Source organism: Zonotrichia leucophrys, chromosome 2, assembly GCF_028769735.1.
Source record: "Zonotrichia leucophrys gambelii isolate GWCS_2022_RI chromosome 2, RI_Zleu_2.0, whole genome shotgun sequence".
Lineage (NCBI taxonomy): Eukaryota > Metazoa > Chordata > Aves > Passeriformes > Passerellidae > Zonotrichia > Zonotrichia leucophrys.
In genome coordinates this window covers 133,644,218-133,671,885 of record NC_088171.1, presented here as the reverse complement: position 1 = coordinate 133,671,885, position 27,668 = coordinate 133,644,218, and the positions used below count along the sequence as shown (strand labels likewise).

The 27,668-nt window shown below is 37.7% G+C and overlaps 1 protein-coding gene across 3 annotated transcripts in view; it reads right to left on the bottom strand.

Annotated features, from left to right (window-relative positions):
* Nucleotides 1-7,499: 7,499 nt before the first annotated feature.
* PIP4P2 (phosphatidylinositol-4,5-bisphosphate 4-phosphatase 2) overlaps nucleotides 7,500-27,668 on the bottom strand; it is a 37,125-nt gene continuing 16,956 nt past the window's right edge. For 2 of the 3 annotated variants that reach the window (XM_064706533.1, XM_064706531.1), the window contains exons 2-7: nucleotides 25,247-25,395; nucleotides 24,139-24,245; nucleotides 21,904-22,027; nucleotides 16,209-16,261; nucleotides 10,223-10,313; nucleotides 7,500-9,110 (exon numbers count right to left, since the gene is read on the bottom strand). In XM_064706533.1, the coding sequence (XP_064562603.1) occupies nucleotides 8,967-9,110; nucleotides 10,223-10,313; nucleotides 16,209-16,261; nucleotides 21,904-22,027; nucleotides 24,139-24,245; nucleotides 25,247-25,395 (668 nt within the window). In that variant the 3' untranslated portion in view covers nucleotides 7,500-8,966. The remainder of the gene's footprint in view (nucleotides 9,111-10,222; nucleotides 10,314-16,208; nucleotides 16,262-21,903; nucleotides 22,028-24,138; nucleotides 24,246-25,246; nucleotides 25,396-27,668) is intronic. The other variant, XM_064706532.1, reaches the window with a different exon arrangement.

The window sequence follows — 27,668 nt, the reverse complement described above, 5'->3', positions numbered from 1 at the left end:
TCAGAGGAGTGCAGAACAAAGTCTAGCAATTTTTGTCTTTCTGCTGAGCAGCTGCTCTTTCTCTGCCTGTGCAGGGACTCCTTGTGATCGAAACTAATTGCCAGAAGCAGGAGAGCTCTGGCGAGAGAACACTTGCACTGGTGTGCACTAAGGGAAAATGAGTGCATTGTGTGCCTTGGCTTGGCATTGCCTGCTGCAGATCATCCTGCTAAAAGAGGCCAGAAACTGCACACTTCATGCTCCACTGCACCCATCCTGTACTTACTCTCAGCTATCTAAGCTTGCCACTTCATTGTGGCAGTGGACCCATCACATTTTGGCTGTTTGGCGTCTCAGGACAGCAGGGTGTTCTGGCCAAGAAGGAACTTCTTCTCGCCCAAATGCTCTTGATTTTTTACTGTGTGTCTCTTAAACATAAAGGCAAGGACAAAGCAGAGGTCACCAAAAAGCAAATGAGAAGCAGCAACAACATCAAGTCAGAAACAAAAGAATTGTTGCTGACAGTAACCAAACAGAAATAATTAGAAAAACCCAAGCACCCAAACAAAAACACACACAAAAAAAGCAAAATTACTACCTAAAAATTCTATTTTGGAACTGAAGCCCTGTAACTACCCCAGGAATTAAATTAATGTGATTTTCAGAATATGCAAAAGTGTCTTTTTCTGTATAAGAACTGAAAAAAAAAATTCGCTGCTTGTAAAATGAACAGTTGAAGTCTTTGACGTTTGTGAGAATACGCACACGTATTAGCCCCCAGCTGGCAAAAACGAAAGGATTTTAACTTCATCTTATTGAAAATTAAAAAGAAATGTCAAAAAAAATCAGATCAAGTTCTCATTTTTGTGTAGGACATAGTGTTTGTTGATTAGTCTGTGAGCACAAGCTTGCAGAGACATTTGGCCCCATAAGGCAGTTACAGGTGTTCCTTTGTTTTAATTAAGTCCTACTTTCTAGGGCTTTAGAAGTATTACATTAATAATATGTCTTGGTCTGAAACAAATTCATACCAGAACATCATATCTATCTATTTTTTATTATTCTGCCACAATACTAGAATTTTTTTAAAATACATTTTTATGTAGCTTTAATCTGGATTTGGTGCTTATCATATGAGCATAGTGAAAGAAATGTGCAAAAAAATTGTCTGCTTATATAAACTGTGTAAACAAAAATACATTTTCCCTCCAAATTTGTAAATATAAAAAACTATTTTTAAACAACTACTTCAACGTTCATGCTTTTAACTGCCACTACGAATCAAACCCAGCCTTTATGAAAAATATTGTACATTTCTGGAGTAATCTTGCAAATAACATTTGCAATTTAATCAACAAATTTAATCAACAAATTTAACCCAATTTATTAAGTCGTTAATCCAAAGGTTTTAATTAAGCACAAGAGCATGTAGGAAGTTGCGATTTTGAAGGAGTCTTCTCAGCCATTCTTCAGAGAAGTCTATCACCAGGATATCAGTTTCCATGAGGAATCATCATGTGAGCTGCTGTGACCCTGTCCCACCTTCTCCACCCAGGAAAGTTAAACAGGGCTGTCAGAATCCCACTGAACATTAGGCATGTGCTGCCCTGGATCAGGAATTTGTTCAGTCTTATCTCACCTCTGGAAAGTGACTTCAGGGACTCCGCTGTGCTATCAGTCTATCAGCAATGCCGTATTTTGCAGGAGAAGTGATCCAAACTTGATGTGCTGAATCCAAGCAGTTAGCATTGTTGAAACTACATTCTATAGTTACACTAAACAGAAAGTGTTCTATCACTCTAGTCAGTGTCAGAAAAAGAAATGGTTATATTCAGTGTAGCATATTTTCTTCATCAATTCAGAAAATATTGTAGACTTAAAGAATGGCAGAGATTCCATAAATAATAACTGAATAGGAAACTTGTGGTTCAGTCAACTCACATAAATATCTCATTAAATCAACTCATGCCAAGGCTTTCCTTCAAGCCAAGATTAGGATCTGCTGTTACTTGAAAATTCCTCTCAAGTTTTCCAGCTCAGCCAGCCTCTATGCTTACAAGCGTGAGACCAAAAGCAGCTAATCCTAGTAGAGAAGTAAATGAAGGTTGGTCTCCTTCACCAGACAGCAACTGACAGAACCAGAGGACACAGTCTCCAACTGCATCAGGGGAAATATAGGCTGGATATTAGGAAAAAGTTTTTTACAGAAAGGGTGATAAATTTCTGGAACGGCCTGCCCAGGGTGGTGGTGGAGTCAGCATCCCTGGATGTGTTTAAGAAAAGACTGAATGTGGCACTCAGTGCCATGGCTTAGTTGAGGTATTGGGGCTGGGTTGGACTTAATGATCTTTTAGGTCTCTTCCAACCCAGTGATTCTGTGAATTTCTGTGAATTCTGTGGAATCTCACAAATACAAACAGTGCAATTGTAAAAAAAAAAAAAAAAAATCTTTACCTACTGTCAGCAATCAGATTGGTATTAGCAACACTTGATGCTGTATTAAAATACATGAGCTGCTGTGGGCATAAAGATTCTGCACTGTGTGATGGAAGCAGCGTCCTGCTCCTGTCACTGTAGCAAGGGCTGCTGCTGTGACAGCCAGGCTGCTTCTCTGCCGTAGAGAAGGGCAGGGTCCCACCCCAGCAGTGCCTGTGACAAAAATTGCTGTCCCCACGTGCTGCCATGCAGCAGAGTGAGCTCTCCACACTCCTGACCTGCACTGTTTTCCTATGCTAAAGCACGGGAACAATCAATAGTTTTCAAGCTTTCACTTTGGAGTTCTAAAAACAAACAAATAATTTTTTTTTCCTAATCCAATTGCACTATATTTTTAGTCTTAAATTCAATCGAAATAGAAGAGCTACAGAGTGGTGTTGTTCTGTACTAATGACATTAGCTTAAAATCACTATATTTAACAGATTTTGTTTTCTGCTTTCTTTAAAACTTTAAAATAAAGATGAATAAAAAAGGTTTGTTCTCACACACAGGTGAAATTTTTCCTGAGTCTTAGAACCTAGGCATATTTCAGATCACTTTGCAGGACAGTTAAAATACCAACAGGTCCTACCAAACTGCTCCAAATCAGGGTCCAGGGGTACCTGGAGTTGTATAGAGCTATGTGGTTTTATTTAAGCATAAAAAGCTTTTCCCTGTTCTCATTCCTGGCAAAACAGTACTATTTGAACTGAAACTGCATAGAAAATATACATGAAACTTTTGGGATGGAAATTTTTTTATCTAAAAGATTAATATTTGACATTATAAACATCAAAGCAAAATAAGAGAAAGCTATAGCTCAGGTTTTAAAGCATGCTTCGTAGTTCATTGACCTGTCCATTAAAATAAGAATAGTGTGCATTTATGCTAAAAATAATGCAAAGTATTGTTTTCTTACTCCTAAATAAGAAAGGTGCACTACAAATAACACTATAGACTATTTTAGCCCTCGTCCACACTGATTAGAGTGAGCTCAGTAATTTTTGATGGGGGGAAAAACCCAAAAACCAGAGAATGCCACTTTGTCAGACTCAGATTTCTGAAAGGAAGACTCTTTAGGTGCCTGCATTTTCAATGAAATACAGCCAGAGAACTCCTGTGAAAATTTCTTCTGCTGGTTCATGTGGTTGGTGGCTGTTTGGGGTTCCTTGCCATACAGCCTGCTCAGGGCATAGGGCTCCAAGCTTGCAGAGCTTCTTGGAAGTTGTGTTATACCTTTCAAATTACTGTTGAACAGAAATTCTGTAATAAAGATTCACGTCTTCAAGGTACTCTATGTTTTATCTCTCTGATAGAGTTGGAAATTATATTCAGTATGTTGTTAAAGCATTCTTTAAACAGGCAAGAATTTGGTACACTTCATAAGTTTAACTTGAGAAACTGGCAGATAAAACAGTGGTATCAGTTACAGACAGAAAATTTTAAAATATGCAAAGAAAAATATCATCATCCCATTTACAAAATTAAAAAAGACCCAATATACTCCAGTAACTACACAAATAATATAAAATTCTCTACATATTTCCTATCTTGTCAGCTTTTCTAATTTTCTTAACAAATTTGAAAGCATGATAAGAAAGATATTATGCATGGGTAAGAGATTTCATTAATAGACAATGAAAATTTAAAGATTGCTTTGGAAATACTAAAAATTGATGCTTGATCCTTCTGTGAGCATAATATGCTGTATGTTATTTGGCCTGTCAGCAAATTCTTTCTCATACAATTTAACACAAATCAGTCTTGAAATTCAATCAGCCAAATAATTTTCCTTAGGAAATATAGCAAAACAACAACAACAACAAAAAAAGGCAGCATGCCCTCAGAAGTGTTTTCTAACCTCAGTCTCAGACTCTAATTCCCTTCTCCAATTATTTGGGGTGGTTTTAGACATTAAGCAATGCATGCAAATCTAAGGAAGCTGGAACTTATTATAACCATGTCATTACAAATTTATATAAATTCATGCAAAAGAGCTCCTATTAAATTTACTTTGAAATAAATGGTGGTTTCTCCATTGCACAATGTACTGTTTCGGATAAAATGCTAATATGCAACTGTCTTTATGACCCTACGCACCTCATCCAGCTTTATCTTTTAGCCATAAGTGTTCCCTGACCCACTTGATAATCATTTCACTAAGTCACTGCAATGACACACAGCTTTTCATCTGGATTAATTGCCAATCCATAGTCATATCTACTGCTTTTGCTCATAAGATTTAGCTGAACACACTTCTTTCAAATGAACTGTTAAAAAGAACCATAAATCCACTACAGAGGTCCAGATCCAAAGTCTGTTACTGTAATGTCCTTTTTTTCTTTTTTTTTCCCCAAAAGCAGCCAACATGAATGCCTACAAATGAATACTAAAGCAGAGGAGGTGATACAGGGATAGCTCCCTGGTAGACTCCCCCAGATTCCACTGAAGTGTAACATGAAAAGTTGCTGGCTAATCAAGCTAACAAGCAGCTTTATTGTTCTAAAATAAAACCCCTTTTGTGGCTAAAGCTGTAGGAAACTGAACCTAGATATTCTTTTCTTGTTGGCTCAAATATCCATAACAAAAATCTTGCATATAACTTTAATCAGATTAATTCCTCTCTCCCCTCTCCTTCAAGACCTCCACCCAGCCCTTTGCTCCTTCACCTTCATGCAATGTGCTGCAGATCGACAGCATCAGCGAAATCACAGAAGGAAATCTGAATTAAGGAGGCACTTTCAGAGTTATTTCCAAGCAGGATATTGTCCTACACCTATGATGTGTGTACAGTGCAGTTGCTCATACTCCTCCAGTACAACTCTGCAGCTAAATCCTGGCATTGGGATGGGCACAGTTGGAAGGTTGAGGAATGGGGACAATTTAATCTGGCAACTGAGACAAGCATTGTAACTCCCCTGTAAAGAGACTAATTTTAGGTATGAAGGGGGATTTAATACAATGAGAGTCCAGCTTTCAAATACTATACATCCTATGAAATATTATGGTTAGAATTTTTTATTTCAAGTCATTTAGTGATACTCATTTCTCCAACCCTGCTCTATTTTCCCACAACAGATTTTTTGAAAGGGGAAGTTCAGTCCCTGGCACTGTTAATCCAAATCACACAAGGAATTAAGCAGGAAACCAGGATGAATTAATATAATGAAGTCACTCAACTTGCTCTCAGTTTCTAACAGCTGGAATTATAAGAGACAAACAGCATACAAACTTGACTAAGTATTTCCAAAAAGCTGGTATGCATGGCTTGCCATATCTTCACAGCTTGATAATCCCTATATTTGAATAATTTTACTGATGGGTTTCTCAAGCTTGCTTAGAAGAACATTTCCAAGATATTTTTAGAGTGCATACTTCATTCAGTGTGGAATTTCTGCTGTTGGAAAAAGCAGTGAGATAGATCTAACATGACAAATCATCTTGCTGCTACTCACCTATTTATTATTCAAGGCCTTAAAGTTAGTTGCAAAGATTTTCTAGAACTTCATATGAAGCTGCTGCCCTGGCATTCCCTCTGTTTATAAAGGCATACACTGAAAGACAATATCCATTTCTCAGCAATAACCACTCATGACTCCACAGCTGCTCCAGCATCTTCTCCAAGCACTTCATGCTGAATTTCTTATCAGAGTAGTCGGAAAGATTTAGCTTTTTTCAACATGCTACTTGTGACAAAGATCTCCTAATTTTCAGAAACACTACCCTCTTGGTAGTGTTTCTGTAAGACAACATATTAACATGTATGGTGGGTATAAATAAAATCAGTCAAAGACTTATTAATCAGTAGGTTTATCATTTAAAAATTAAACACATTTTAAGATCTGAAGTGCTTCCTAGCCAAGGACACACAGTTTGTATAAAAGCTCTGGTGGAAAGGAGTGGAAGGAGAACAGGGAAGGGGGGGAACTAAAACCTCAAAAACGTAAGTCCTTAATCCTGAATTTGAATAAGACATTCCCATACCTAACACAAAAATCCTTAATTTGAATAAGACATTCCCATATCTAACACAAAAATAATGCCTTCAGGAAAAGACTATTGAAAATGAACAAAAACAATGAGTGATTATAAAACCTGAAAGTTGTTCTAGTGGTCTGTTTGCACAGGACAGGATGTTGTTTTTTTTTTTTTTTTTTTTTTTAAGTTCAGAGAAGTTTCTTGGATTGATGTGTAGTTCAGCACAAACATCACAACTGTCTACGAACAAGTCTGCTTCCCAAACAGCTACATCCATTGGAGTCCCTCAAAGTCCCATCAGATTCTACCATTACACTTCTTACCTGGTAAAAATATGACAATTCTATGTACATGCTATCTTGACATGTAATGACACTTGATAGGAATAACTACCATGTTTTATTTTGCGAAAGGAAGTAGCAGCAAACATTGTGCTAGTACCCTGATCCTGACAGAATTAAGTTGCTCTGTCCATCCCTTCTGCTGAAAACGGTTGAGAAGAAAAAGAAGAAACACAAGACAGGAAATAAAGTATAGCTTAACACAGGGGAGAAAAGTACAAATTCCTTTGATTCATTAAAATAACATCATACCCAGCCCCCTCCCACTCCCAATGCCACCCTCACTGAAGTTACAAAAGCAGTGGATGATTTTCTGTACAGCCCTAACCTACTTTATGTCACACTGTGGAGTGCAGGCAGTATTTTGAAACATCAAGTACCAGGAAAGAGTATTCAGAGATTCAAAGGCAAGTGAATACAGCAAATCTCAACAGTGAAGGGATGTAAAAAGCACTAGGAAAAGAAGGGAGTATATTAGTCCATCAATAAGCCATTGACTCAAGAAAAGAGAATCCCAACACTGGTTTCATCCATTATTTACATCCTCATTCTTCCTAAACATCAAGATAATTGCAATTTATTATTGCTATCTTATATTCCTGAGGCTGCCATTTGGCAAAAATGCAGAGGTCACCTTTGGTGTGCCATACCTTTGTGGTTCCTGTATCATATCAGCAAATTCGTCCACTTACACATTCTTATATACATATAAATAACAAAATACATTTAAGTTTGAATAATAATCTTTATTTCTTTATTAGTTTATTTGTAAAAGGTACATTGTAATCCTGAGCTACTGCTTTTATACATTTAGCGTCATACAAAGACAGATCATTTACAGTTCGATCATTTACATTTATTGTGCTCCAAAATCCTTATCCGAGTATCATTTTGACTTAGCAGGAACATAGATAATTTAAATTACATGTATCCCTGAAACATCCATATTAATTTACCCATCTGACCCCATTAGCTAAATTACTAGTTGTCTAAATCACTCAGGACATTCCTTCTGAATTTAGCAAAAACTTGTTTAAAATTATAAAGATGGGCAGTGCAAGAACTGGTCCCTCAATCCTTTGTGAATACATCATTAGAAAAAACTTTCTGTTTCCGTATTCTCTTGGCAAGTCAGTGCTAAATTGATAAGATGTACTTTGATGGAATGGTCCAAGAAATAGTTTACTAATTTCCTTATTACAGCAGTTAATGAGAATTTACAGTGTCTCCCTTTGCAGTGACCAGTGTCATAACTCTCCCATGCAGGGAAAATCTGATGAGATCAGAGGAAAGTAAGAGGCAACCCACCACCGTCTTATTGTCATCTACATGACACTGAAGTATTACAAACCAAGTCATATGAAATGCTTCCCTTAGACCCTGTAAAGGAACTTGTACGAATAACCAGAGTTAAGTTCCATAATCCGAGCATGGCTTTTAGGATTTGCCAGTTAAAAAAAAAAAAAAAAAAAGAAAAAGAAAAAAAAAAAACCAACCAGAACAAACCAAAAACCAAGACCTCAGTCCCAGGATCCTTGAGGAAAAAGCATTTATCCTAACTGAAATCCAACCCTGGATAAATGGAAATTTAATTGGACTACCAAAATAGCATCTCTCTACCTGAAAAATCTCCAAGCATACAGTGTTTACAAATGTCTCTCTAGCAACAGTGTCAGTCTTAAACACTCACAAGTTTCATTTCCTGAATAAGGTCACTATGATCTTAGGCAAAAGATGCAGTAAAGCAGTTCAAGCAAAATGCTTATTGCTTAGGTTTTAAAGCAAGCCACTTGAATATAATTTTAGTTAAAATGTTAAGTACAAATGTGAAGCTACTGTAGAAACACTTATAAACACTCTTGCTTTTGAATTCTTACTGATAATCTAGAAAAATGGCAGACGGATTTGAACATAAAGGAAATGTAAAACTTAATACTGTTCGAAATACAATTCAACGCCTATAAAGACAGAGTTATGAACATGTAAACATAGCTTTAGTATTCAGAGCTAGGGAATCTAGCAGCAAAACAAACTATTTGCATATTATGTAGTGCAATGAACATTTGTTCTTAGAGACCCCCAGTCTTTAAACTACTTTGAACAGAATGGAATCCTTACAGGAAAGGTTTTAAAAGTGTCCAAAATGTAATATCCAGAATTACTAGATGTTCACCTATAACCTCACAATTTCTCTATGCAAAACTGTGCTCTGGATAGCTGACTTTAATGGCCCCCCAGTAGCAGGCTCGAATGAGGCAGATTAAACCTAAGAGATAAGCAACAGCCCAAGAAACATATGTTGCGTGAAATCGCCTGGCGAAATCTTGTGTTCCAACCTAAAAAGAGAAAACAGTAGTGTCAAACATACAGCACTGTCTGTTCTTCAGAGAAGAGCAAGTTATATTAAGGAGAAGCATTTCAGCACCTTTTCCACTCTGGTAAGGGTAAATTAGGTGTTTTATTAGCTTGATTTTACATAACCATAGGATAATTGAGCGTGAAAGGGAGATCAGGAGACCTCTAGTGCCAACTCCCCAAAGTAGGGTCAACCCCAAGGTCACACCAAGTTGTTCATGGTTTTAACCCAGCTAGGTCCCAAATAACTCCAAGGATGGAGACTACACAAGCCTCTAGACAAACTTCATAGAAAGATGTTTTCACATAATTTTCCAATTCAGTAAGGTAATGAAAAAAAGGAAAAGAAATTTGTCTCTCACTGTTTTTATTTCTGGCTTTGTTTCTATTAGGGAACCTGGAAAATCCTTCATAATTCATTTAAGATCACACATAATTAATTATTCAAGTTAAAACACCAGTTAGAGGCATAATGAGAATTACACATATGAATTCACTGGAGGTATTTCCTCACATGAAATTTTCTAGGATTCCCAGGTATAAAGTTGGCTCTAGTAACCTGTATAAGACACTGGTAAGCCAGATACCACTGGTTCCACTTCACAGAATAACAACAGACTGAGCCTTCTCATTTGTAAATACCTTATGAGCTGGTTTTACACTTTACAGCTTTTATAAATTACAAAGACTCATACATATTTTTAGTGCTTGGAATCCCATTCACCTCTACTGCAGTGGAACTTATACAGCAATATGTATTTCTGGAAACATGGAAGTTTTGAGAGCTCTAGCAAGAGCAAGATGTTCAGTATTTCTACAGTGAAGTGAGCCATTTTTCATAAAACTCAAGTTTTTAGAGATGAAGAGTCAAATTTAACATCAGAAAAAAAGAGACTATCAAAGTGCCAGAGTACCTTTTTTTGGCCTACTCAGATGATTAAGTTCACAATTTGAATGGAGATGACAAAAACCACACCAATTTAAGAAGTTTTACTCAAATGCTGGAAAAAGAAGAGCTGGTCAACTAAGAGAACTCCTTTGAACACACACACCCCTGCACACAGCTGCAAATTTATCATGGGACATCACTCACAGTTAATCCAACACCAATGAAGATGCATATCATCCCAATTGTGATATATGCACAGCAGCGCCTCCGTGGCAGTGCACTTCCAACAGAAGAACTGTTAGAAAATAAATGGAATTGTAAATTAAAAGCAAACAAAAAATCCCAAACCCAACCAACCAAATAACAACCATCACAAAAACCACCCCCATTATCAACAGTAACTGTTCAGTCTCAATGCGGAATGGAAAGAGAATGGCAATACACCATCTCCAGTTTATAGAGCTGCAAGCAAAGTCTACAGTTATACTACGAAGCACAGGACAGAGTCCTCATTTTTATTTGAAAGAACTGCCAGTGATTATCTAGTACCTAAAAATCTAGGTGCTTACAAGAAAGGGAATGGTGCCACACCCACAGTTTGAGTGTGTCTACCTTCTGCACCCACAGTACATCCCAGTAATTGCCTTGGATAGCCTTTGGATGGCAAAACTCAAGTTTGCTTTTCAGCTTCCATGCAAGACACCCTTCAGGCTTTCAGTACGTCAGCACATAGCTTCAATACTTCACCGCATCTGAGTAAGTGAAAATAACTGCTACCACCGCTACATGTCTTTAATAGAATAACAACCTTCAGTATCCATTTCTTGGATACTCAATACCATTCAGTGACTAAACTGCTCTGAAGATAAATACAAATCATTTTAGTCACAGACATGTAATTTTTTTCCATGTTCAACATCTCCAAATACTGAAATTCCTTAAGCTATTAAGTGAACTTGAAGAACATGACAAGTTCTTCTTACTTTGCAATTTCTTTCAGAGTTCTATCACAATTTAGATGAGCTGCACAAATAACTTCTGACAACCAAGGTAAATAAATCCCCTGGAAGTTCTGTCACTCATCATCAAGACTATGAACTCCAGGACAGACAGCTCTGTCTCTACCTGCTGCATCAAGACAGTGCTTCACTCTAACAGACTATAAATGCAGATAAACCATAACATTATCTACTACAAGTTAGAAAAATTATTCTACAAGCTTAGCGTTGTTTAGCAAATACATCTTGAGTCACACATTTGCAATCACATACAGCTTAGTAATGAGGAAAATAGGAATATGATTTAAGTCCACTGAAACACAGTTAAAAGGACTAGAGAGGCATAAGTGGTTTTATAAAGCATGCATTATCTATCTTAGAGGTGTTTTGAAGCATCCTGAAGCATGCTATCATTAGTTAAGTACTTCATCCCATTCTGGGAGATCAACACACCTTAGGAAATGTGTAATGCTTTTACACATCTCATGATAGCTCAATTTATTCAAGATAAATGCGTAACAGAAAAAAGCCCTGCTGAACAACTGAAGCAGTACATGCATCATATGACTGACCAAATTTCTGGCTCCAGTTAATTAACCACATAGCAAGGCCTCATATGCTTAGCATGTGACTAAATTTTTTTAAGTATTTGTCTTAGAAAGCCTTCAAATAGATTGCTTTAAGCAGCTTTACTTCAACGTTATTTCTTTACAAGGAATTTCTGAAATGCTCCATGAGAAAAAACAAACAAACAAACACCATCACAGTCCTCAAGCTAACACAATGAGCTTCATCTTTCAAGGCAAGATTTGATTAAAGTGACTACTCACAAGCCATTTTCAGAAGAGCTAGAAAGTCCCTAAACAGTACTGCTCATTAGCTTCCATGGGGAAATTACTTCCTTAGCAAAACCTCACAACTCAGAGTGAAATAGGACACTGGAGGGTGCCTGGGGTAGGATTAGGGTAAGAGAATTCCCAGTTGGGCAAATAATGGTATCTTACCCTCTCACACACATACCTCCACACACTCCCCCAAAAGCCACTCTACAGCCATTCTAGAAAAGGGATATGTTGTTCAATTCAAAGTTACATGAGTTAAAAATAATAAAACCAAACTGTAGTTTTATAAAAGGGAACTAGGGAAGAGACTGAGTTTGCCAAACTGACCTTAGGTTCCCTCCTTTACAGGATTTTGTGGCTATGTATTCAGAGTTAATGCTATTATAGAGCTGGATACCATAGGATAAGCTGGTAAAAATGTCATGTTCAATACAGCTAAAACATACATGATACTTATTGAACTGTGTATTGCACGCAGAGTCAAAGTTCATTCTGGAAAAGAGACTTTCACTTTCAGAGCGGACTTACAGTCTTATTTTTTTAATCATAATATTGCAGGTGCTGTGCGTATTTTCCATCTGTATTTCTCATGTGTTTCCTCCTATCCAGTAAGAAAGGCTGGGGAAGAAACCATCAACTCAAATACAACAAAATGGAAATGCAAAGAATGGCTCAGTTTAGCTGCTTCTCTCTTTCAACAGAAAGCAATGGTTAAATAAAGATATTAAAGTTTCTACAGTCGTGTAACAGACCTAAGAGTCCAAATAAATCATTATTCATTTGTCACCTCCCAACAGTGATGTTAGCCACTGGCCTCCTCTAGATAGTGAGGCTTCCTCTACCCACGCCAAATTACACATAAACCCCCCAAATTAACTTAGAATAAAGAAAGTTGAAACTCTGTCCCAAAAACCTACCAACTGTGAAAACTCTGACAAGCACATCTGGCAATATTAAAAGGGGATCAAAACAACTTTCTTCCTATCACAGAAACACCCAATTAGTTCCATGTGGGAATATGAGGGAACTCTGTAGAAAGCAGCAGTTCCTTCTTTCTGAGCTGCTGCTGAGGAAGCAAAGGCACCTGCCAGAACTCTGGGCAGCAGCAGATACAGAAGATGTCAAATCCAATACTGCATCATGGAGTAATTAGAAGAGGGGAAAACTGCCACATGGGACAAAGGCCATAAAAGTAGTACCACAGGAAGGAATGTTGGGCCTCTTGTGCTCCAAGTAATAGGAATTATGACCAGGATTTCAAACATGCTTTTAAGAGGAAAATTAAAATGCCAATATTTTGAAGGTGAACAGCACTGCTGAAATTAGCCTTCACAGCAGTGATGGGGTTCCAATATCTCTCTCTTTACTAAAAGTCCTTTATGGGGCAAAGGCGCTATAAATTCATTAGGGTTTATAGTTTTGGCAGACCTTAAAAAGTAAAAGAGATAGATTCTAAAGGAAAAAAAAATAGATTTGACATTCTGTAATAATAACCTGTACCATTCAATTCCCTTTCTAGTAACTGCATTAATGAACTGAATTTTCTAGATGATTTAATATACATCTTGAGAAAGAGAACAGCAAACAAAAAACCAGCTCCTGCTTCTTCATCATTAAACAAGAAAAATACCAGAAGCCTTCCCTGAATCTCTCACTTTTGGAAAACAAGCTGATAAACATCTGGTATTTAAAAATGCAGAAGAACACTAAATCAGCAAAAAGAAACCATTTCTTCCCCACTCCCAGGTGTCACTATAAAATACAACTATATAATGATCATTTCCTCATTAGCTACATTTATTTTCCCTATGCAAGTAAGGGCCTGTGTCAGGCAGCCACTACACATCAGTAAGGCTTCTCCAAACACTTCACCTAGACTAACATGACAGGTTTACAGTCCACTTCCAAAGAGATTTGGTCATTTACCAAATAAGATTTTATTCTCTACAGTACAATTAATTTCCTACATTTCCCAAGTTATTTTTCAAGACAAAACAAGTGCATCACAAAACAAAGTTGTATCACAATGGTAGCACATAGATGGGATTAAAAACAGACAAGAAGATCCTACTTGCCTATACACTCAGATATGAGAGGTTCCTTTGTTTAGGTACTATGAGGCATGATGGCCTTATTTCTCCCTGAACACTGTTTCATTTTTAACTTTTTCAAGTAATAACTACTGATCTTCCCTTGCAGTTTTAGAAGACATTCGTAATATAAAGTTCTAATATCCATCAACCAAATGGAAGGTCACAAACAAACTACCTGCATAGATTCACTGCACTTCTAAAAACATTTGAAACAAAATTATTAATCTAAAAAGTGTCAGCTGATGTCTCCTTGGAAAACTTACTGTTGCAGTGATTCAGGATTCCTTTTGCCTTAGTCTACACTATCCTTTTCTCAGTGACAATTATCAACTTAATCCACAGAAGGAATGAACAGTTCTACATCTGACTACTCAGCTACTAATGAATGAAGTTTTGCATTAATAAGATAAAACCCTACATTCCCTTTTAACTCCTTGGCTATGCTGACCTCTGATAAAGACCTGATAGAAAGCAGGTCACTGCAGTTATTTATTCCATCATCATGACTCAAAGCTGTGTCTCACCTATGCTGTGCCCTAAATCCATGTATCAGAAATGTTTATGCTGCTGGAAATGCACTACTCCCAACTATCACATCCCAAATGCGGGAAAACACCGAGCAACTCATTCAAAGCTAAATTACAATATTCCACAGTTTGCATCCTCAGCCCAAGGACAGATGTGCCCACTTGTTAAAATTTGTTTTGCATTCTGCAATACAGTTGCCATGCAAGCTGTAATTATCACAAATTGCACTGCAGAGAGGCTCCTACTTTCCTACATATGGATGGCATGCTTTGCACTTTATGGAGGAGAACACTACAAAAAACTTTGAGTTTGGCTGGAATTTAAAACAGAAGCAACATTAATCAACAGAGGACAGATCAAAAGATCACATGCTGTGACTTCTGACTGCTGTTTGGAGCACAGCTTATTTTGCTGCTGTTATTGTTAGGGTTTTTTGTTTGGTTGTTTTCTGTCTTTAAGGTTAAACAACAAATAACACTGACCTAAGGAGAGTCAAGAAAAAAGCCAAGGTCAGCTAACAAGGGCGACATAAAACATAATTGCAATTAGTTTTAAAACAAACCAAACAGCAAAACTCCCAACGTCTGCTCAAGGACTGAACAGACTTAATGTGTCAGTACACACACCCCTGCAAAGCAGCATCTCATTAAGACTGAGTTTATTTAATCTAAGCAAATTAGAACATGTCCACAACTCCATACTGGGTTAGCTACACCCCTGAGGTTAAACACGGCACTAGACTGACTTCTCTATCAAATACTCCAAAATAAGACTTCAGTCAGTGTTGAAGGCCAGGCCATGCCCACACCTATAGCGCATTTTTCCTACACCTTCTCCTTCCTAAGGGACCTGCTAGTTTTTCTACAACATGTAACACAGCTGAGGTTCTCCATTCCCAGTGGAAAACATGTTTGTTCCTTTAACTGAAAGTCCCACTTGCCTGTCAAAGGAAGACAAATATTTAAATAAATCAGCAGGACATGAAGGTCTCTGAAATAATATTTATATCTTATTTCACACCATGTGGCTGAAAGTATTAAAGTATGTTACTAGTGCAACAATTCAAATTAAGAATTCCCAAGCTCAGATAGGAAAGGCCAAACAAATACTCAAAAAGAGACGCCCAAAAAAAACCCAAACCAAAACAAAAAGCTTACAGCTCTTGCATTCTAATTTTTCTTGTTCTTCTTTAAGTAATAATAGCAAATGAGTACCCAAGTTATTCCACACAAGTTATACCCAAGTCATTCATAAACGTTAACCAAGATAATGCATTAAGATGCTTAACACAAGTTGGGCGTTGAGTTTATAGTATCAGTAAACCTTCTTTCAAATTAAGACAAGATTATTTCCTTTCCTCCCCTTACAATAAAGTGATTCAAGTTCTACCTTTAAAGATGATATCTGATTACTACTATGAAGAGGTAAAATTTCAAGGACATAAAAAGTTAATTTTAGCAACCTATTCCTGTCCATTGTCAGCAGCTTATTTCTGCCTCTATCAATTCAATCAGAGCATTTTCATAAATGCAGGTGGATATGCCAAAGCTACTGATTTCTGCTTAAAGAATGGAGAATTCACATGCACACAATATCTGCTTTAGCCTTGAAGTTCAGGTGAGCACAGCAAAATAACCAGCACAGCCAACACATTTTACTCCAAAGACTTACAGAAGAAACACTGGCTACTTTGCAGTAATTTACATAACCTTGCTTTCAGAGAACTTACATTTTTTTGCAGTGTGGGCATTTTGCTAGTGTGTTAAACCTCAGTTCCATCCACTGTAAAGAGAAAAAAATAAAAAGTTTGAAAAGCAGACCTGGGAAAATGGCTGTTGCACTTAATGTTAAATGTCACTAGGAAAACATTTTGCTTCTCAGACTCGTTGATTTGTTTTTTGTTTTCTTCTATAAATGGGATGCCCTTTTGTCAGTGGCAACATGGGATTGGGATTTCCATGTGAACATTTCCCATGACTTGTCTTAGTATTACAAAATTTGCTTGACGTAATGTGGTTGCATCAACAGGCGTAGTATGCGCAACATTATAATATTAATAGGTTTTCTTCTCTTACTTAAAGACTATGAATATACCCTGAATCAAAATAAGTGTGTTTTCTCTGGCACAATTACAGACAATTATTTTCCAATCTTTTCCCAACCTTTGCATCATTTATGAAAACTAAGTTTTGGTTATACAAAAAAATGTGGTAAAGAATATTTTAGAAAGTAGATATCAGGTTTTACATCAATGAAATAGAGAACATTTCTGACTACTTTACATGACTTAAAAAGATGATATGTAAAACTGTACATGTCACCACCTTCCATGCTCAGACTGAAACCTATGTGGGAAACAGCCTTAGTGAAACCAATGCCTAGAACTAACTCAACCAGGGGATACGCCGTGATATACCCACTTAAAAACAGCAGGTTCTGTTCTATTTCACTCTGTGATAACAGTATTAAGCAAAAATTTTAAACATGTTTGCCTTGATCAAGGGAATAAGGCTCTCTTTCTTCTCCCTGTTAGCAGTTATTTTGTAACTGCAGCTCTCTCTCTCTCTCTTCCCCTGCCTTTCTCAAGTGGAGGGTAGTTGGAAGTTTTCTGGGCGATGCAAAAAGTCACACTGCAAGTTAAAAGCAGGAGAAGAAGCCACAGTGCAGATCCCCAGTGCCTCCATGAGGCCCTTCCTTATCTCCATGAGAAATCTGAAGTTGTCCTACTGAAGTGAAAGTAACTCCTAGAGCCACAAATCAAAATCAGAGCTCATCCTCGTATGGAAAACACCACCAACCTACAGCAGACACCATTTAAATGCTGAGAAGAAATTTATGATTTTTATGAACAAAGAAAGATGTGTTTTCTCATGCCTTGTCAGTATGAAGAGATTTTGCTGTGAGCAAAGTTTTGAACTGGGGTATTTATTGAGCATTTTCCTACCTCTTGACTATCTCCCTCAGTTTTGTTTTTTTCCTTAGGGATAAATCTCCTCTAAAAAGAAATCCATCTTTTATTTTCTTGTTCCGAAGTACCCATTTACACATTTACGGGACAACTATGTAACTGGTATTACTTGTTTACAAAACTTGACCAAACTGATTTAGTTTTATTTTAGTCCTTAATAAAACTTCTGTAATGCTCCCCACCCAAGCAAAGCCTTTTAAGAGCATTAATTCTACTTCCACATTCCTGGCAGAGGAGCAAGTTAAGTATTTTTCTGCGTCCCTTTCAAAAACCTACTCAATTTCCCTTAACTCTACACAGCGAAAGTGGGATAAAATGCAATTGTCAGTATCGGGGATGGAGAGAGCAGTTATTTCAGCTTTTTTAACTGCAATTCCAGAAATAAAGGGAAGTCTAATTCCAGGATTTATATTTTACCTAACAGTAATTCAACTTCACTTCTATAGACCAGTTTCAATTCTATATCACAGTGTAGGCAACTCCATTTCCTTGGTTACTCATTAATTATCTTTCCAGAGTTTTAAAACTTCTAATTATTAGCCCAAATTATTAATGACTACAAACTCAAGTGCATTTGGGCTCCAATTATTGATGGAAAAAGGAGTCAGCAATAATCTGTTTTCTTTGAGAATTACCTGGAAATAACAGAAGCAGTAGCTGCTATGATGACTTTTACACAGACCAGAAGTATTTGTAGAAAAAGAGCAAAATTGTGACAAGACTTTCAAAGTATAAGAACTCAAATCATATTAGCACAGTGGGGAAAGGTTATGTTTGTGTACATTCTAAATCATGCTTAAGCTAGCATTTTTTACTCCTATTGCAGAGTGCTTTAAAGTACCTAATATTGATTCATGTTGTTAAGAAGTTACACTTACATGAAATTTAGCTCTCTGCTGAGAATACAATGATGTTTTTTTAATTGGAGCAATACAATATACAGCCCAAATCCCTTGTTGGAACTACTGAAACACAGATGAAGAGATGAGGAATACAGAACTCGTCAATATGTCAACTGTGGACAAAACCAGACATTCATCAAAGGAATTACTAGAAGAACAGTCAAACATTTTCCTTCTAAGCCTATAATAGTTCTCAGTGCATTCAACACAAGATAGTGGAAAAAAGAAAAGGCCCAAAACAAAACAAAAAGCATAAATAATAAGGTACATAAATACATACACAGTCCTACATACAGCTGCTGCTGCAAAAGCAGCTTCTTTATTCCCCTCTGGTTCTTTGGGAAGGCAAAATACTTTCACCAACTAAAATGTATCTTATTTTTCTGAAAAGTTTAATGGGTTTTCTATTCAATTATTTCAGAAGCAAGTATTTTCATATTTGATTACTTTAAAAAAACAAAATTGACAAAGCACAGCTGACAAAGCATAGTGCTTAGCCTGCAGGCTGTGGCTTCCATAGCTTGCTCCTGGCTTCTTGTCCCTGAGGTCCCTCCAAAAACAGGACAGTAGCAGGAAGATGGCAGAGAGGGAGAGGGCACAGGGACAGCCCTCCCTTGTCCCCCATTTCCAAAGGCAACTCAGCCTCTGACAGCCACAGAGCACTGCAGGCAGAGGTCCCTCAGAGGAGGAGCAGGGAATGATTTACTGCTGGCAGAAACAGCAACTGAACAGTCCAAGTCGAAAGCTCCCAAAACAGCCCCAACCAGATCAAACTGATATTTAGCAACACAGTTAAACCCTCATCCTGCCCTCCTTTTCTATTTTATCCCTTTTTTCATTTGTCAAGTCCAAACCTGCCAGAAACAGTAGAAACCTTAACACAGAAAGAACTTATATCAGTTTACCATGTGAAAAAAAAATCTGATTAACAAGATGTGAAGTATCGATAGTTTGGCTACAATTTCACTTCAGTACTCAGCCATTCTTCCAGCTAAGACAGAAACTTTGAGGCACACCATAGCAAGCAGTGTGGTTTTCATAATTTGTAAAAAACACTCCCCCATGTGCAGAGGCAAGCAAAACACAGTCATGTTTTCAAATGGAAAATAAAATCTTGGAAAGGTGGTGAACAAGCTGATACTCTTAAAAGAACACAGAACATGACAATTTGACTTTTCCATCCCAGGGATTCTAGCTTTGCTTGTCTATTTTATTTATTTTTTAATTGTCAAGTAAAGTAAAAGGGATAGCCTAGTGAGTTGCTCAGAGATGCATCTAGCACTACATATTTTCTTCACAACATGGAGATATCAAAAGACAGAAATATTAACTCAGAAACTGAGGTTCCAGGCTGGCTAAAACACTTTTTTGTTGCTTCTCTGCTCATTCTGAAATCCAACAATTTCCTTATTTTTCTTAACCAGAAATTTTATTTTCAGAATCTCAAACTTAATTACAGAAAAAATGGAAGCAAAAGACTGATGGGAAAGCTGTGTAACACGAGGCAAAAAAGGGTTTATTTCTTGATAACTCAGCATAAAAAAATAGCAAGCTTCCAATTTCTAATGGTTCAGAGAGTTTCTTTTCAACATATCATAAAGTGACAAATTGGTCTTATCCTGGCAGACTATGAATTTCAAAACATTGCAGTTCACAAAAGCAGCCAGATGATAGGAACTCGCATGCACATATCCCAAACTAGAAAACTTAAGCTTTTAAGGCATAATCCAGTAGTTATGGGCAAAACCAGACTTTATGGATTTGGTTTTTTTCCCTTATGTTCACCTGAATAGTTCATAGTGTAAACTGCAAAGTTAATCTGGAATGTACTTGTATAAAGTAAACAGGAGATCAAGACAGGTAAAATTCCTATGCCTGTGAAAGTCCCTAAATATAGGCTGAAAAAAAAAGGCAAACAGAAAACCCACTTCAGCTATCTTCAGTTTCACACTACTGTTCTTTAGCAAGGGTTATAAGAAAATATGTATTTTTAGTACATAGGCTGAATTAGTAGACAGAATATTTCTAGAGCATTTCTCTAATTGCTTCCCAATTAGCAGATTACTTGTAAATTCCTCATCATATTCCTACTTCTTTTCAGAAAAAAAAAAAAAAAGAAAGAAGGACAAGGGCCATCTCCAGCTCCCTGCACTCATCACTTACTGTAATAGTTAAAACATTACAGCACATCCTGGATTCAGCTGGGACTATTAATTTACTTCTTAATATCTGGTACAGTGCTCTCTTTTGGATTCAGTAACAATGTTGGTAACAAGCTAAGATTTTAGCTGTTGCTAAGTAGTGTTTACCCTAAGTCAAGGACTTTTCAGTTTCCCATGCTCTGTCAGCAAAGAGGTGCACAAGAAGCTGAGAGAGAGCACTACCAAGACAGCAGAGCTGAGCTGGCCAAAGGGATATTCCATAGCACAGAACATCACGTTTGGGGCACAAACTGGGGGAAGTTGGCTGGGAGATTCTGATCACTGCTGGGGCACTGGCTGGGTCAGCAAGTGGTGAGGAATTGTATTAAGCATCACTTATTTCTCTTGGGTTTTATTCCTCTCTCTCTTTTCATTACTATTATTGTTGTTATTTCTATCATTATTAGTATTCTTTTTCATTTCAATCATTAAATTGCTTTTATTTCAACCCTCAAGTTTTACCTTTTCCCCAGTTCTCCCCACCACCAGGGCAGGGGGCTGGGTGGTGTTAAGCCACAAAAGCACCTCACTGATCCATAAACCTGAAGTGAAGACTTAAAGGCATAAGCCATTATAGAGCCTGCCACAAAAGCCAGCCCTTCTCTCTCTGCTGGTACAAGCTGACATGGAGTGGCATCCCCTAAGCTGCTTTTTTCCTTGCACAAGGAAATGCACTTGAGTATTCTCTGATCTTTATGTATCTTACAATCCTTTGTTTCAGGAATGCACCACCTCCCTCGTGACTGTTTTCTTTAACTGTACCCCTAATCTAGCCATTTCCTACAACCCACAAACGTGAAAGAGATTCAGTCATTGCTGGATGATGAAGCCAAAGCTAGCTTGCTTGTGCATGGCAATCAAAATTCAAATGTAGCAGCACCTTGTCCATTTAGAAGGCTACAGAGAGTTCAACTGGCACTCACACATAAATCAAAACCTCCAGTTCTCCAACAACTTACAGATATGCCAATGGCAAGTGCCATAACCAACAGCTTTCCAGGGCTCATACAGCAATGACAGAACTGCTCCCTTGGCCACTGCAGAACACAGCCACCACTGCAAGCTCCAACAGAAGCTGGAAAACCAATTTCCTCTTCCAGCACTGCCCACTCTCATATCATAAAACAATAAGACATGGGCTTTATCTATCCACATACAGAAAGACCGTTAAAAGTTTTCTTGAAACACATAAAAAAAACCAAAACCAGACCATACACTATATTAATGAGTAAAGAAGTTTTAGTTCCTCAATGATGGCAGAGAGTGAGGCAATACACCCTAAAAACTGCTTACAACAAACAGCTTGAGGGATAGCATGGTGAGGCAAGAAGGAGAATGTGATGCTTTACTTACAAGGAATGTATTTCCACAGTGCCCACACACCACTCTAGTTCCATCTGGTTGAACTGGCAAGGCAGGTTGAGCTGGCTGCTCCTCTGGAATCAGCATCACTGGACCAAGAGTAATGATGCGCCTACTGCGTTAAGAACATTAGATACACATGTAATTAAGCTAGCAAAAGAGAAGGATGATGTGTTCAAGCAATTAACTCAGTCACTACCAAATGTTTTTACACATTTAAACTATAATCTACTTGTTAAACAGCTGATGCACCCAGTTTTGGTCACTCTCTAAAGTATTTTCAGTTTTAAAAATATTCTCTTTCCCTGTAAGATCAGCCATACAAGCCTAAACCCGGTATCAGACTTGCAAGCATATGACAGACGTGTTCCCCAGAAAAATGAAAACTTAATACCCAGGCTGAGCAAGCCTGAGAATTGAAATGTACATACCCATGTGAAACATGTAGAAAGAGTATGGATCTTCCATAATCTAGCTCTCTTTCCCACACTACTGACAACCATGTCAATATAAGAAGCATATCCATATTTGCACAGTAAAAATTCCATTCACATTGAGTAAACTAAAAATGAAAACCACCCTAGGTTGACTAAATGAAATCAATTTACTTTAAACTAATTATTTACTTTTATGTTCAACATGTTTCCAGTTTAGTTACACAATTTGTCAGTCCAAAATGACAGTATCCAAATTAACCAACTCAGAATGAGGAGGAGACTTCTTAGAATGAAAAAAGTGAAGGGGAAAATTATAGCAATATTTAATTTGCATTGCATCTCTTCCATCTAAAACCAAAATTGTATTCTAAATGCCTTTCCTTCAATCTGGAGTCTTCCATTTAGGTCACACTCCCAACTCCCTCCTTCAAAGTACACTACACCAATTTCGCTCAGTTTCTAGCAAGACAAATACACAGGCTATCTTACTGCTTACATGTTTGCTTTTGAGATTTTTTAATAAAATTAAGGAATTTCTAATTTAGTTTAGTTACCAACCATGTGATATATTATAACTGAACTACCCCATGAACATTTTTCACTCTGAGAAAATGTTTGGAATGTTCTGAAGTCCTACCCAACCAAGCGCTAGTAAAAAAGAGTTAATTCCCACAAGTCCCAAACTATGTTTGAAAACCAGAACAGCCAATAGACTGGTGACTAACTAGGGCACTTGGTGGGGTAGAACTCCCCTCCACACATCTGCAGACTCAGCCTTCCTCTCCCTTTCTCCTGTCAGAGCTGCACCACTTCCAATCAAACTCCTCCTACCTCGGTGGAATCTTTAACACCTTAAGCCCAACAGTAAGAGCAATCACTATGGCAATCACAATTGCTTCTTTTATAACAATTGTATACATCTGAGAGCTGAGAGGAGAATGAAAACTCAGCGTAACTAAGGAAACTGAAGTCAAGCTACTACTCCATCTCCTATCTCACTCCCAATCCCTACTCTGAGTTTAGCAAAGTGAGTATTCTGTGTGGTTACAATAACTAAGTCTCCAAGAAATTATGAATATTAAGTCCCAGAAATGAGAAGTGGATTTTCTTCTATTTCTCTTTACATTATTTTTGACTTACAAAGTAGTTATATAATGGGACACACACACCTGAGACTTAAAGAAAAGGAAGAAACTTTTTTTCTTCTTTACTTTAAAAAAAAAATATATACAAAATGGACACTAGCACTACCTGTGTCTGCAGTGAAAGTGTTCTAAGTCCTAGAGCCACAAATCAAAATCAGAGCTCATCCTCGTATGGAAAACACCACCAACCTACAGCAAACACCATTTAAATGCTGAGAAGAAATTTATGATTTTTATGAGCAAAGAAAGATGTGTTTTCTCATGCCTTGTCAGTATGAAGAGATTTTGCTGTGAGCAAAGTTTTGAACTGGGGTATTTATTGAGCATTTTCCTACCTCTTGACTATCTCCCTCAGTTTTGTTTTTTTTCCTTAGGGATAAATCTCCTCTAAAAAGAAATCCATCTTTTATTTTCTTGTTCCCAAGAATCCATTTACACATTTACAGGACAACTAGGTAACCAGTATTACTTGTTTACAAAACTTGACCAAACTGATTTAGCAGTGTTTTATTTTAGTCCTGTAAGTGCCCATGTAAAGAGACCAAGGCTTTGAACCTCTTTTAGTTTTAAAGAGGTGTCAACACAAAGACAACAGTTGCTTTAAAGAAAACCATCTCAAGGCACTGGAAGTGTTTTATTCTTACCAGTTTGGTCTTGGGCAGCCTATTTTCCGAGATGTATCCTTACAGATAAGGAGACAGTTACATTGACATCTAACATACTTCTTCCCTGAAGGAGGGTTTTTGATCGGCTAAAAAAAACCACAACCACCAGAGAACACACATCAGAAGTCATAGCAATTCACTTTTTTCCACATAACAGGAACACAAAGCAGAACAACTCCAGTGAAAAGTTCTTGTTAACAGAAATGCGCTTCCTCTTACAGAGGAAACTTCAGAGTCAACACAAAATTTCTTAAGAAATGAAAATTTCCTCACTAGAACAAGCAAATTCTGCTCACTCATGGAAAAAAAACACTCATACTTTAGCAATGACAATTCAAGGCTTCAGTGCAGTTATTATTTTTTTATGTGAGTTTAAATAGTGATGCATTAATAAAAAGCAATCACTCAAAACCAGTCAAAACATCAACCAAGCCTTCTTGCCTGGTACAATGGCTTTATTCAATAGTGAAAGGACCACAGTCTGTTTCTTGGTCACTAAGAGACCATGAAGACATCACCGAACTGTAATCTTATTTTAAACTGTACAGAAATTATCTTTCTCCAACCTGGGAGTCAAGTTTCAATGTCCCTTTCATGCAGCAAATCAAAAGGTGCACAATACTTTGTTTGGCTTGAAACATTATATATTGGACAGGAAAGTGACTATCAACAGCAGGTTCTCTACTCTCTCTTCTAAGTGGAAAAAAAAAATCCTGCAGTTTTAAGGCTTCCTGTTTTCAGGACATTAAATTATGTTCTTTTAATATAACATATTTATAATAAATCCATGTAATAAATCTAATCCCGTGTTTTTCACACAAACGCTTGCAGAAGCTGTGAAGCACTGCAGTATCACATCCCAAAACTAAAACTGGCAGGAGGAAAAAAATAAAAGCAAGAGGAAAAATAAAAGCAAGAGGCCAAATAGTGAAGACTTGAATTAAGAGGAGAAGAAACAAATATGTTTGGACAAGCTGGGCTGGCTCGTCCTCTTCCTCAGGGGTGGCAGGAAGGGACCCACCTGTCCAGGTGAGGACATGAGTGATACCCCCAATGTCCCCCAAAAAACACCAAAAATCCATTTTACCGTGGCTTCATTGCAGACTGTGCATTTAACCACGTGTTGGTGCAGCTTGCCATCCAAATTGATTAGTGACTGGCACACACGGCAGTTTATCACAGGAACTCCGCTGGCATCTGGGCTGGCGATGGCAGTGTATGGAGGGGGAAGCTCTGCTGCAAGAGACAAGGAAATCTCAGCTGAAAAAACAGAGGATCCTAAAACGCTTCCAGCAAGTACCGTTTCCAGCAGGCACAGGCTCAAAGAAGAAAAAAACCCTTACACCTCAAACTCAGCGTTTAGTATAAACACAGAACAAAACTAAGTTTGTTTTCCCCTTCTCCACAACTTCTGTGTACACAAACACCATGCTTAGTTGTAGGTAAAGCAAACCAGCAAAACAAACACACAGTAAACCACCCCAGAAATCTGGATCCAACAGAACTCGTCTATGTAACTTTATTTCAAAGCAACTTTTTGTAGTCCATAGAAAACACATGGAGAAAAAAGCACTAAATAACCCCAAACCTACTACAGATTAGTAGAGACTGGCTTCTGAAGAGAAAGACCCAGAAAATAAAACACAGGTAGGAAGAGTCAAAAACAGCGTCCACAAAGATCTAAAAAGACTGAAATACAGACAAGTGTTTATCATATATTAAAAGATATTACAGATAAAAACACAAAAAAGTCCTGTGAAGAAAACATGTCTTAGGATAGGAAGTGGCATGGAATGCTTCTTTTTTGAGTACAACAGCAAATGTATGCTTTTTTGAAGAAAAAACCCTGAAGTCTCAGAGTTTCTGCTTTTAAGGGTTCCAGATACTTTTCTTGTCCAGGAGCCAAAGTACCAATGCACAAGAAGGTCTTCAGTCACTCCGGAGAGGCTGACACTGGGAAGGCTTTAATGGCCTCAGGCCTCCAGGGAAGAGCAGACCTCACACTCCAGCTTTGACAGTCTTGAGCCCACAACAAAACAGGGAGGAAACACTGAAGATTATCCAAGGCTTAAGAATCCATGGAATGAAAATAACTCAACAGAGTGATCTCTCACAAGCTTATCATCACCACTCTTTGGCATATATTAGCACTGACTTTTACTTCATCAAGAAGTTCAGGGCTTTTCAGGTAAGCAAATTCAGAACAGGCATATTCAGTAGTTCATATTTAGCTTTCTTAAATACTAGTAGTTCAAAATGCTCTGCAGCCTTGGGCTTCAATAAGTTTTTCAAAAATTACATCCAAGCAGCTAACCAAATCTTCAGAGAAGCAATGAGAGATCAGCCTACTTCCCATTTACCAACAGCATTGAAGAGAGCAGTATCTGCTGGAGGGTGGTGAGTGAAATCACAGGCTGCTATCAAAGCTGACAGCCTGAGTATTAAATTTAAGCCTGTGAGAATGCACTCATCACTCCTTTGCTGTCTTGGAGTGAATGCCATAAGCTGGAGGGATATAGGAAACCCTGTCTGCCCTTCAGATCCATAAGTCACCACACATCTTTGAAGGGCATGCTGAACAGCCATGTTGCTATCTCTTTTTGCTACTTGGTCTATATATGACCCAGACCTGTGCTTGATTTTAACTCACAAAGGCAGCAGGAAAAAGATGGATACCTTTAGAGTCTCAGAATCACATCCAATATATGTGAATTATTTCAGATGAGAAACAAAATCAACTTACATGCAGCAATACAACTCTGAATTCATGACACTAACTGATGTTGTATTTCTTGAGGAAGTGAACTTCACATGTTCAGCTCTGATACACTGGTTAAAGAAAACAACATCCTTAAGAAATATCAGGTAACAGTACTGCTATTTCTTCTGTTTGTGAGGAAATACATTCTGAAAAAATGCAGCATACAGAAAAATAAATATTAAATATCAATATTTTGCAATACTGTGATACCCTATTTTAAGCAAGGCTGCCACACGGAGGACATGAGACATTACAAGACATTAAAAAACAAACACACACAAGACAAAATCTCAACCCACACACTTTGGCAAGCAGAGACAAGCTCAAGCCTACCAGAGCACTCCAGAAATCAGGTTAGAGTAACCACCGTGGCAAAGGCAAGGCTGCTCCAGTGGGTTCTGGCAGTCAGCAGACTGCTTAACTGCTCCTGCAGCGAGCAGCTGACACTTTCTGGCTAGGGGAACAGGCAGCCAGAAAACAAAGGGCATGTTCCAAAGACTAAACACCAGACTCTCTGTCAAGACACCTTTACAGCTCACTCCCAGCTTTAAGGTTGCTTTTTTGAAAAGCAACAGTTGTTTTACAAAAGTTCTTAACTTTGTCCTCTCCATTTTGAGTGTGGCAGCTCAATTCTGTCATCTGGGAACAGGGTGGCTGTACTAAGGTAAGCAGGATCTTTAAGGGTACCAGAAAGTGAAGAGACACACAGCCACCAACATCTCAGCTTTCAACATTTCAGCTTTCCACA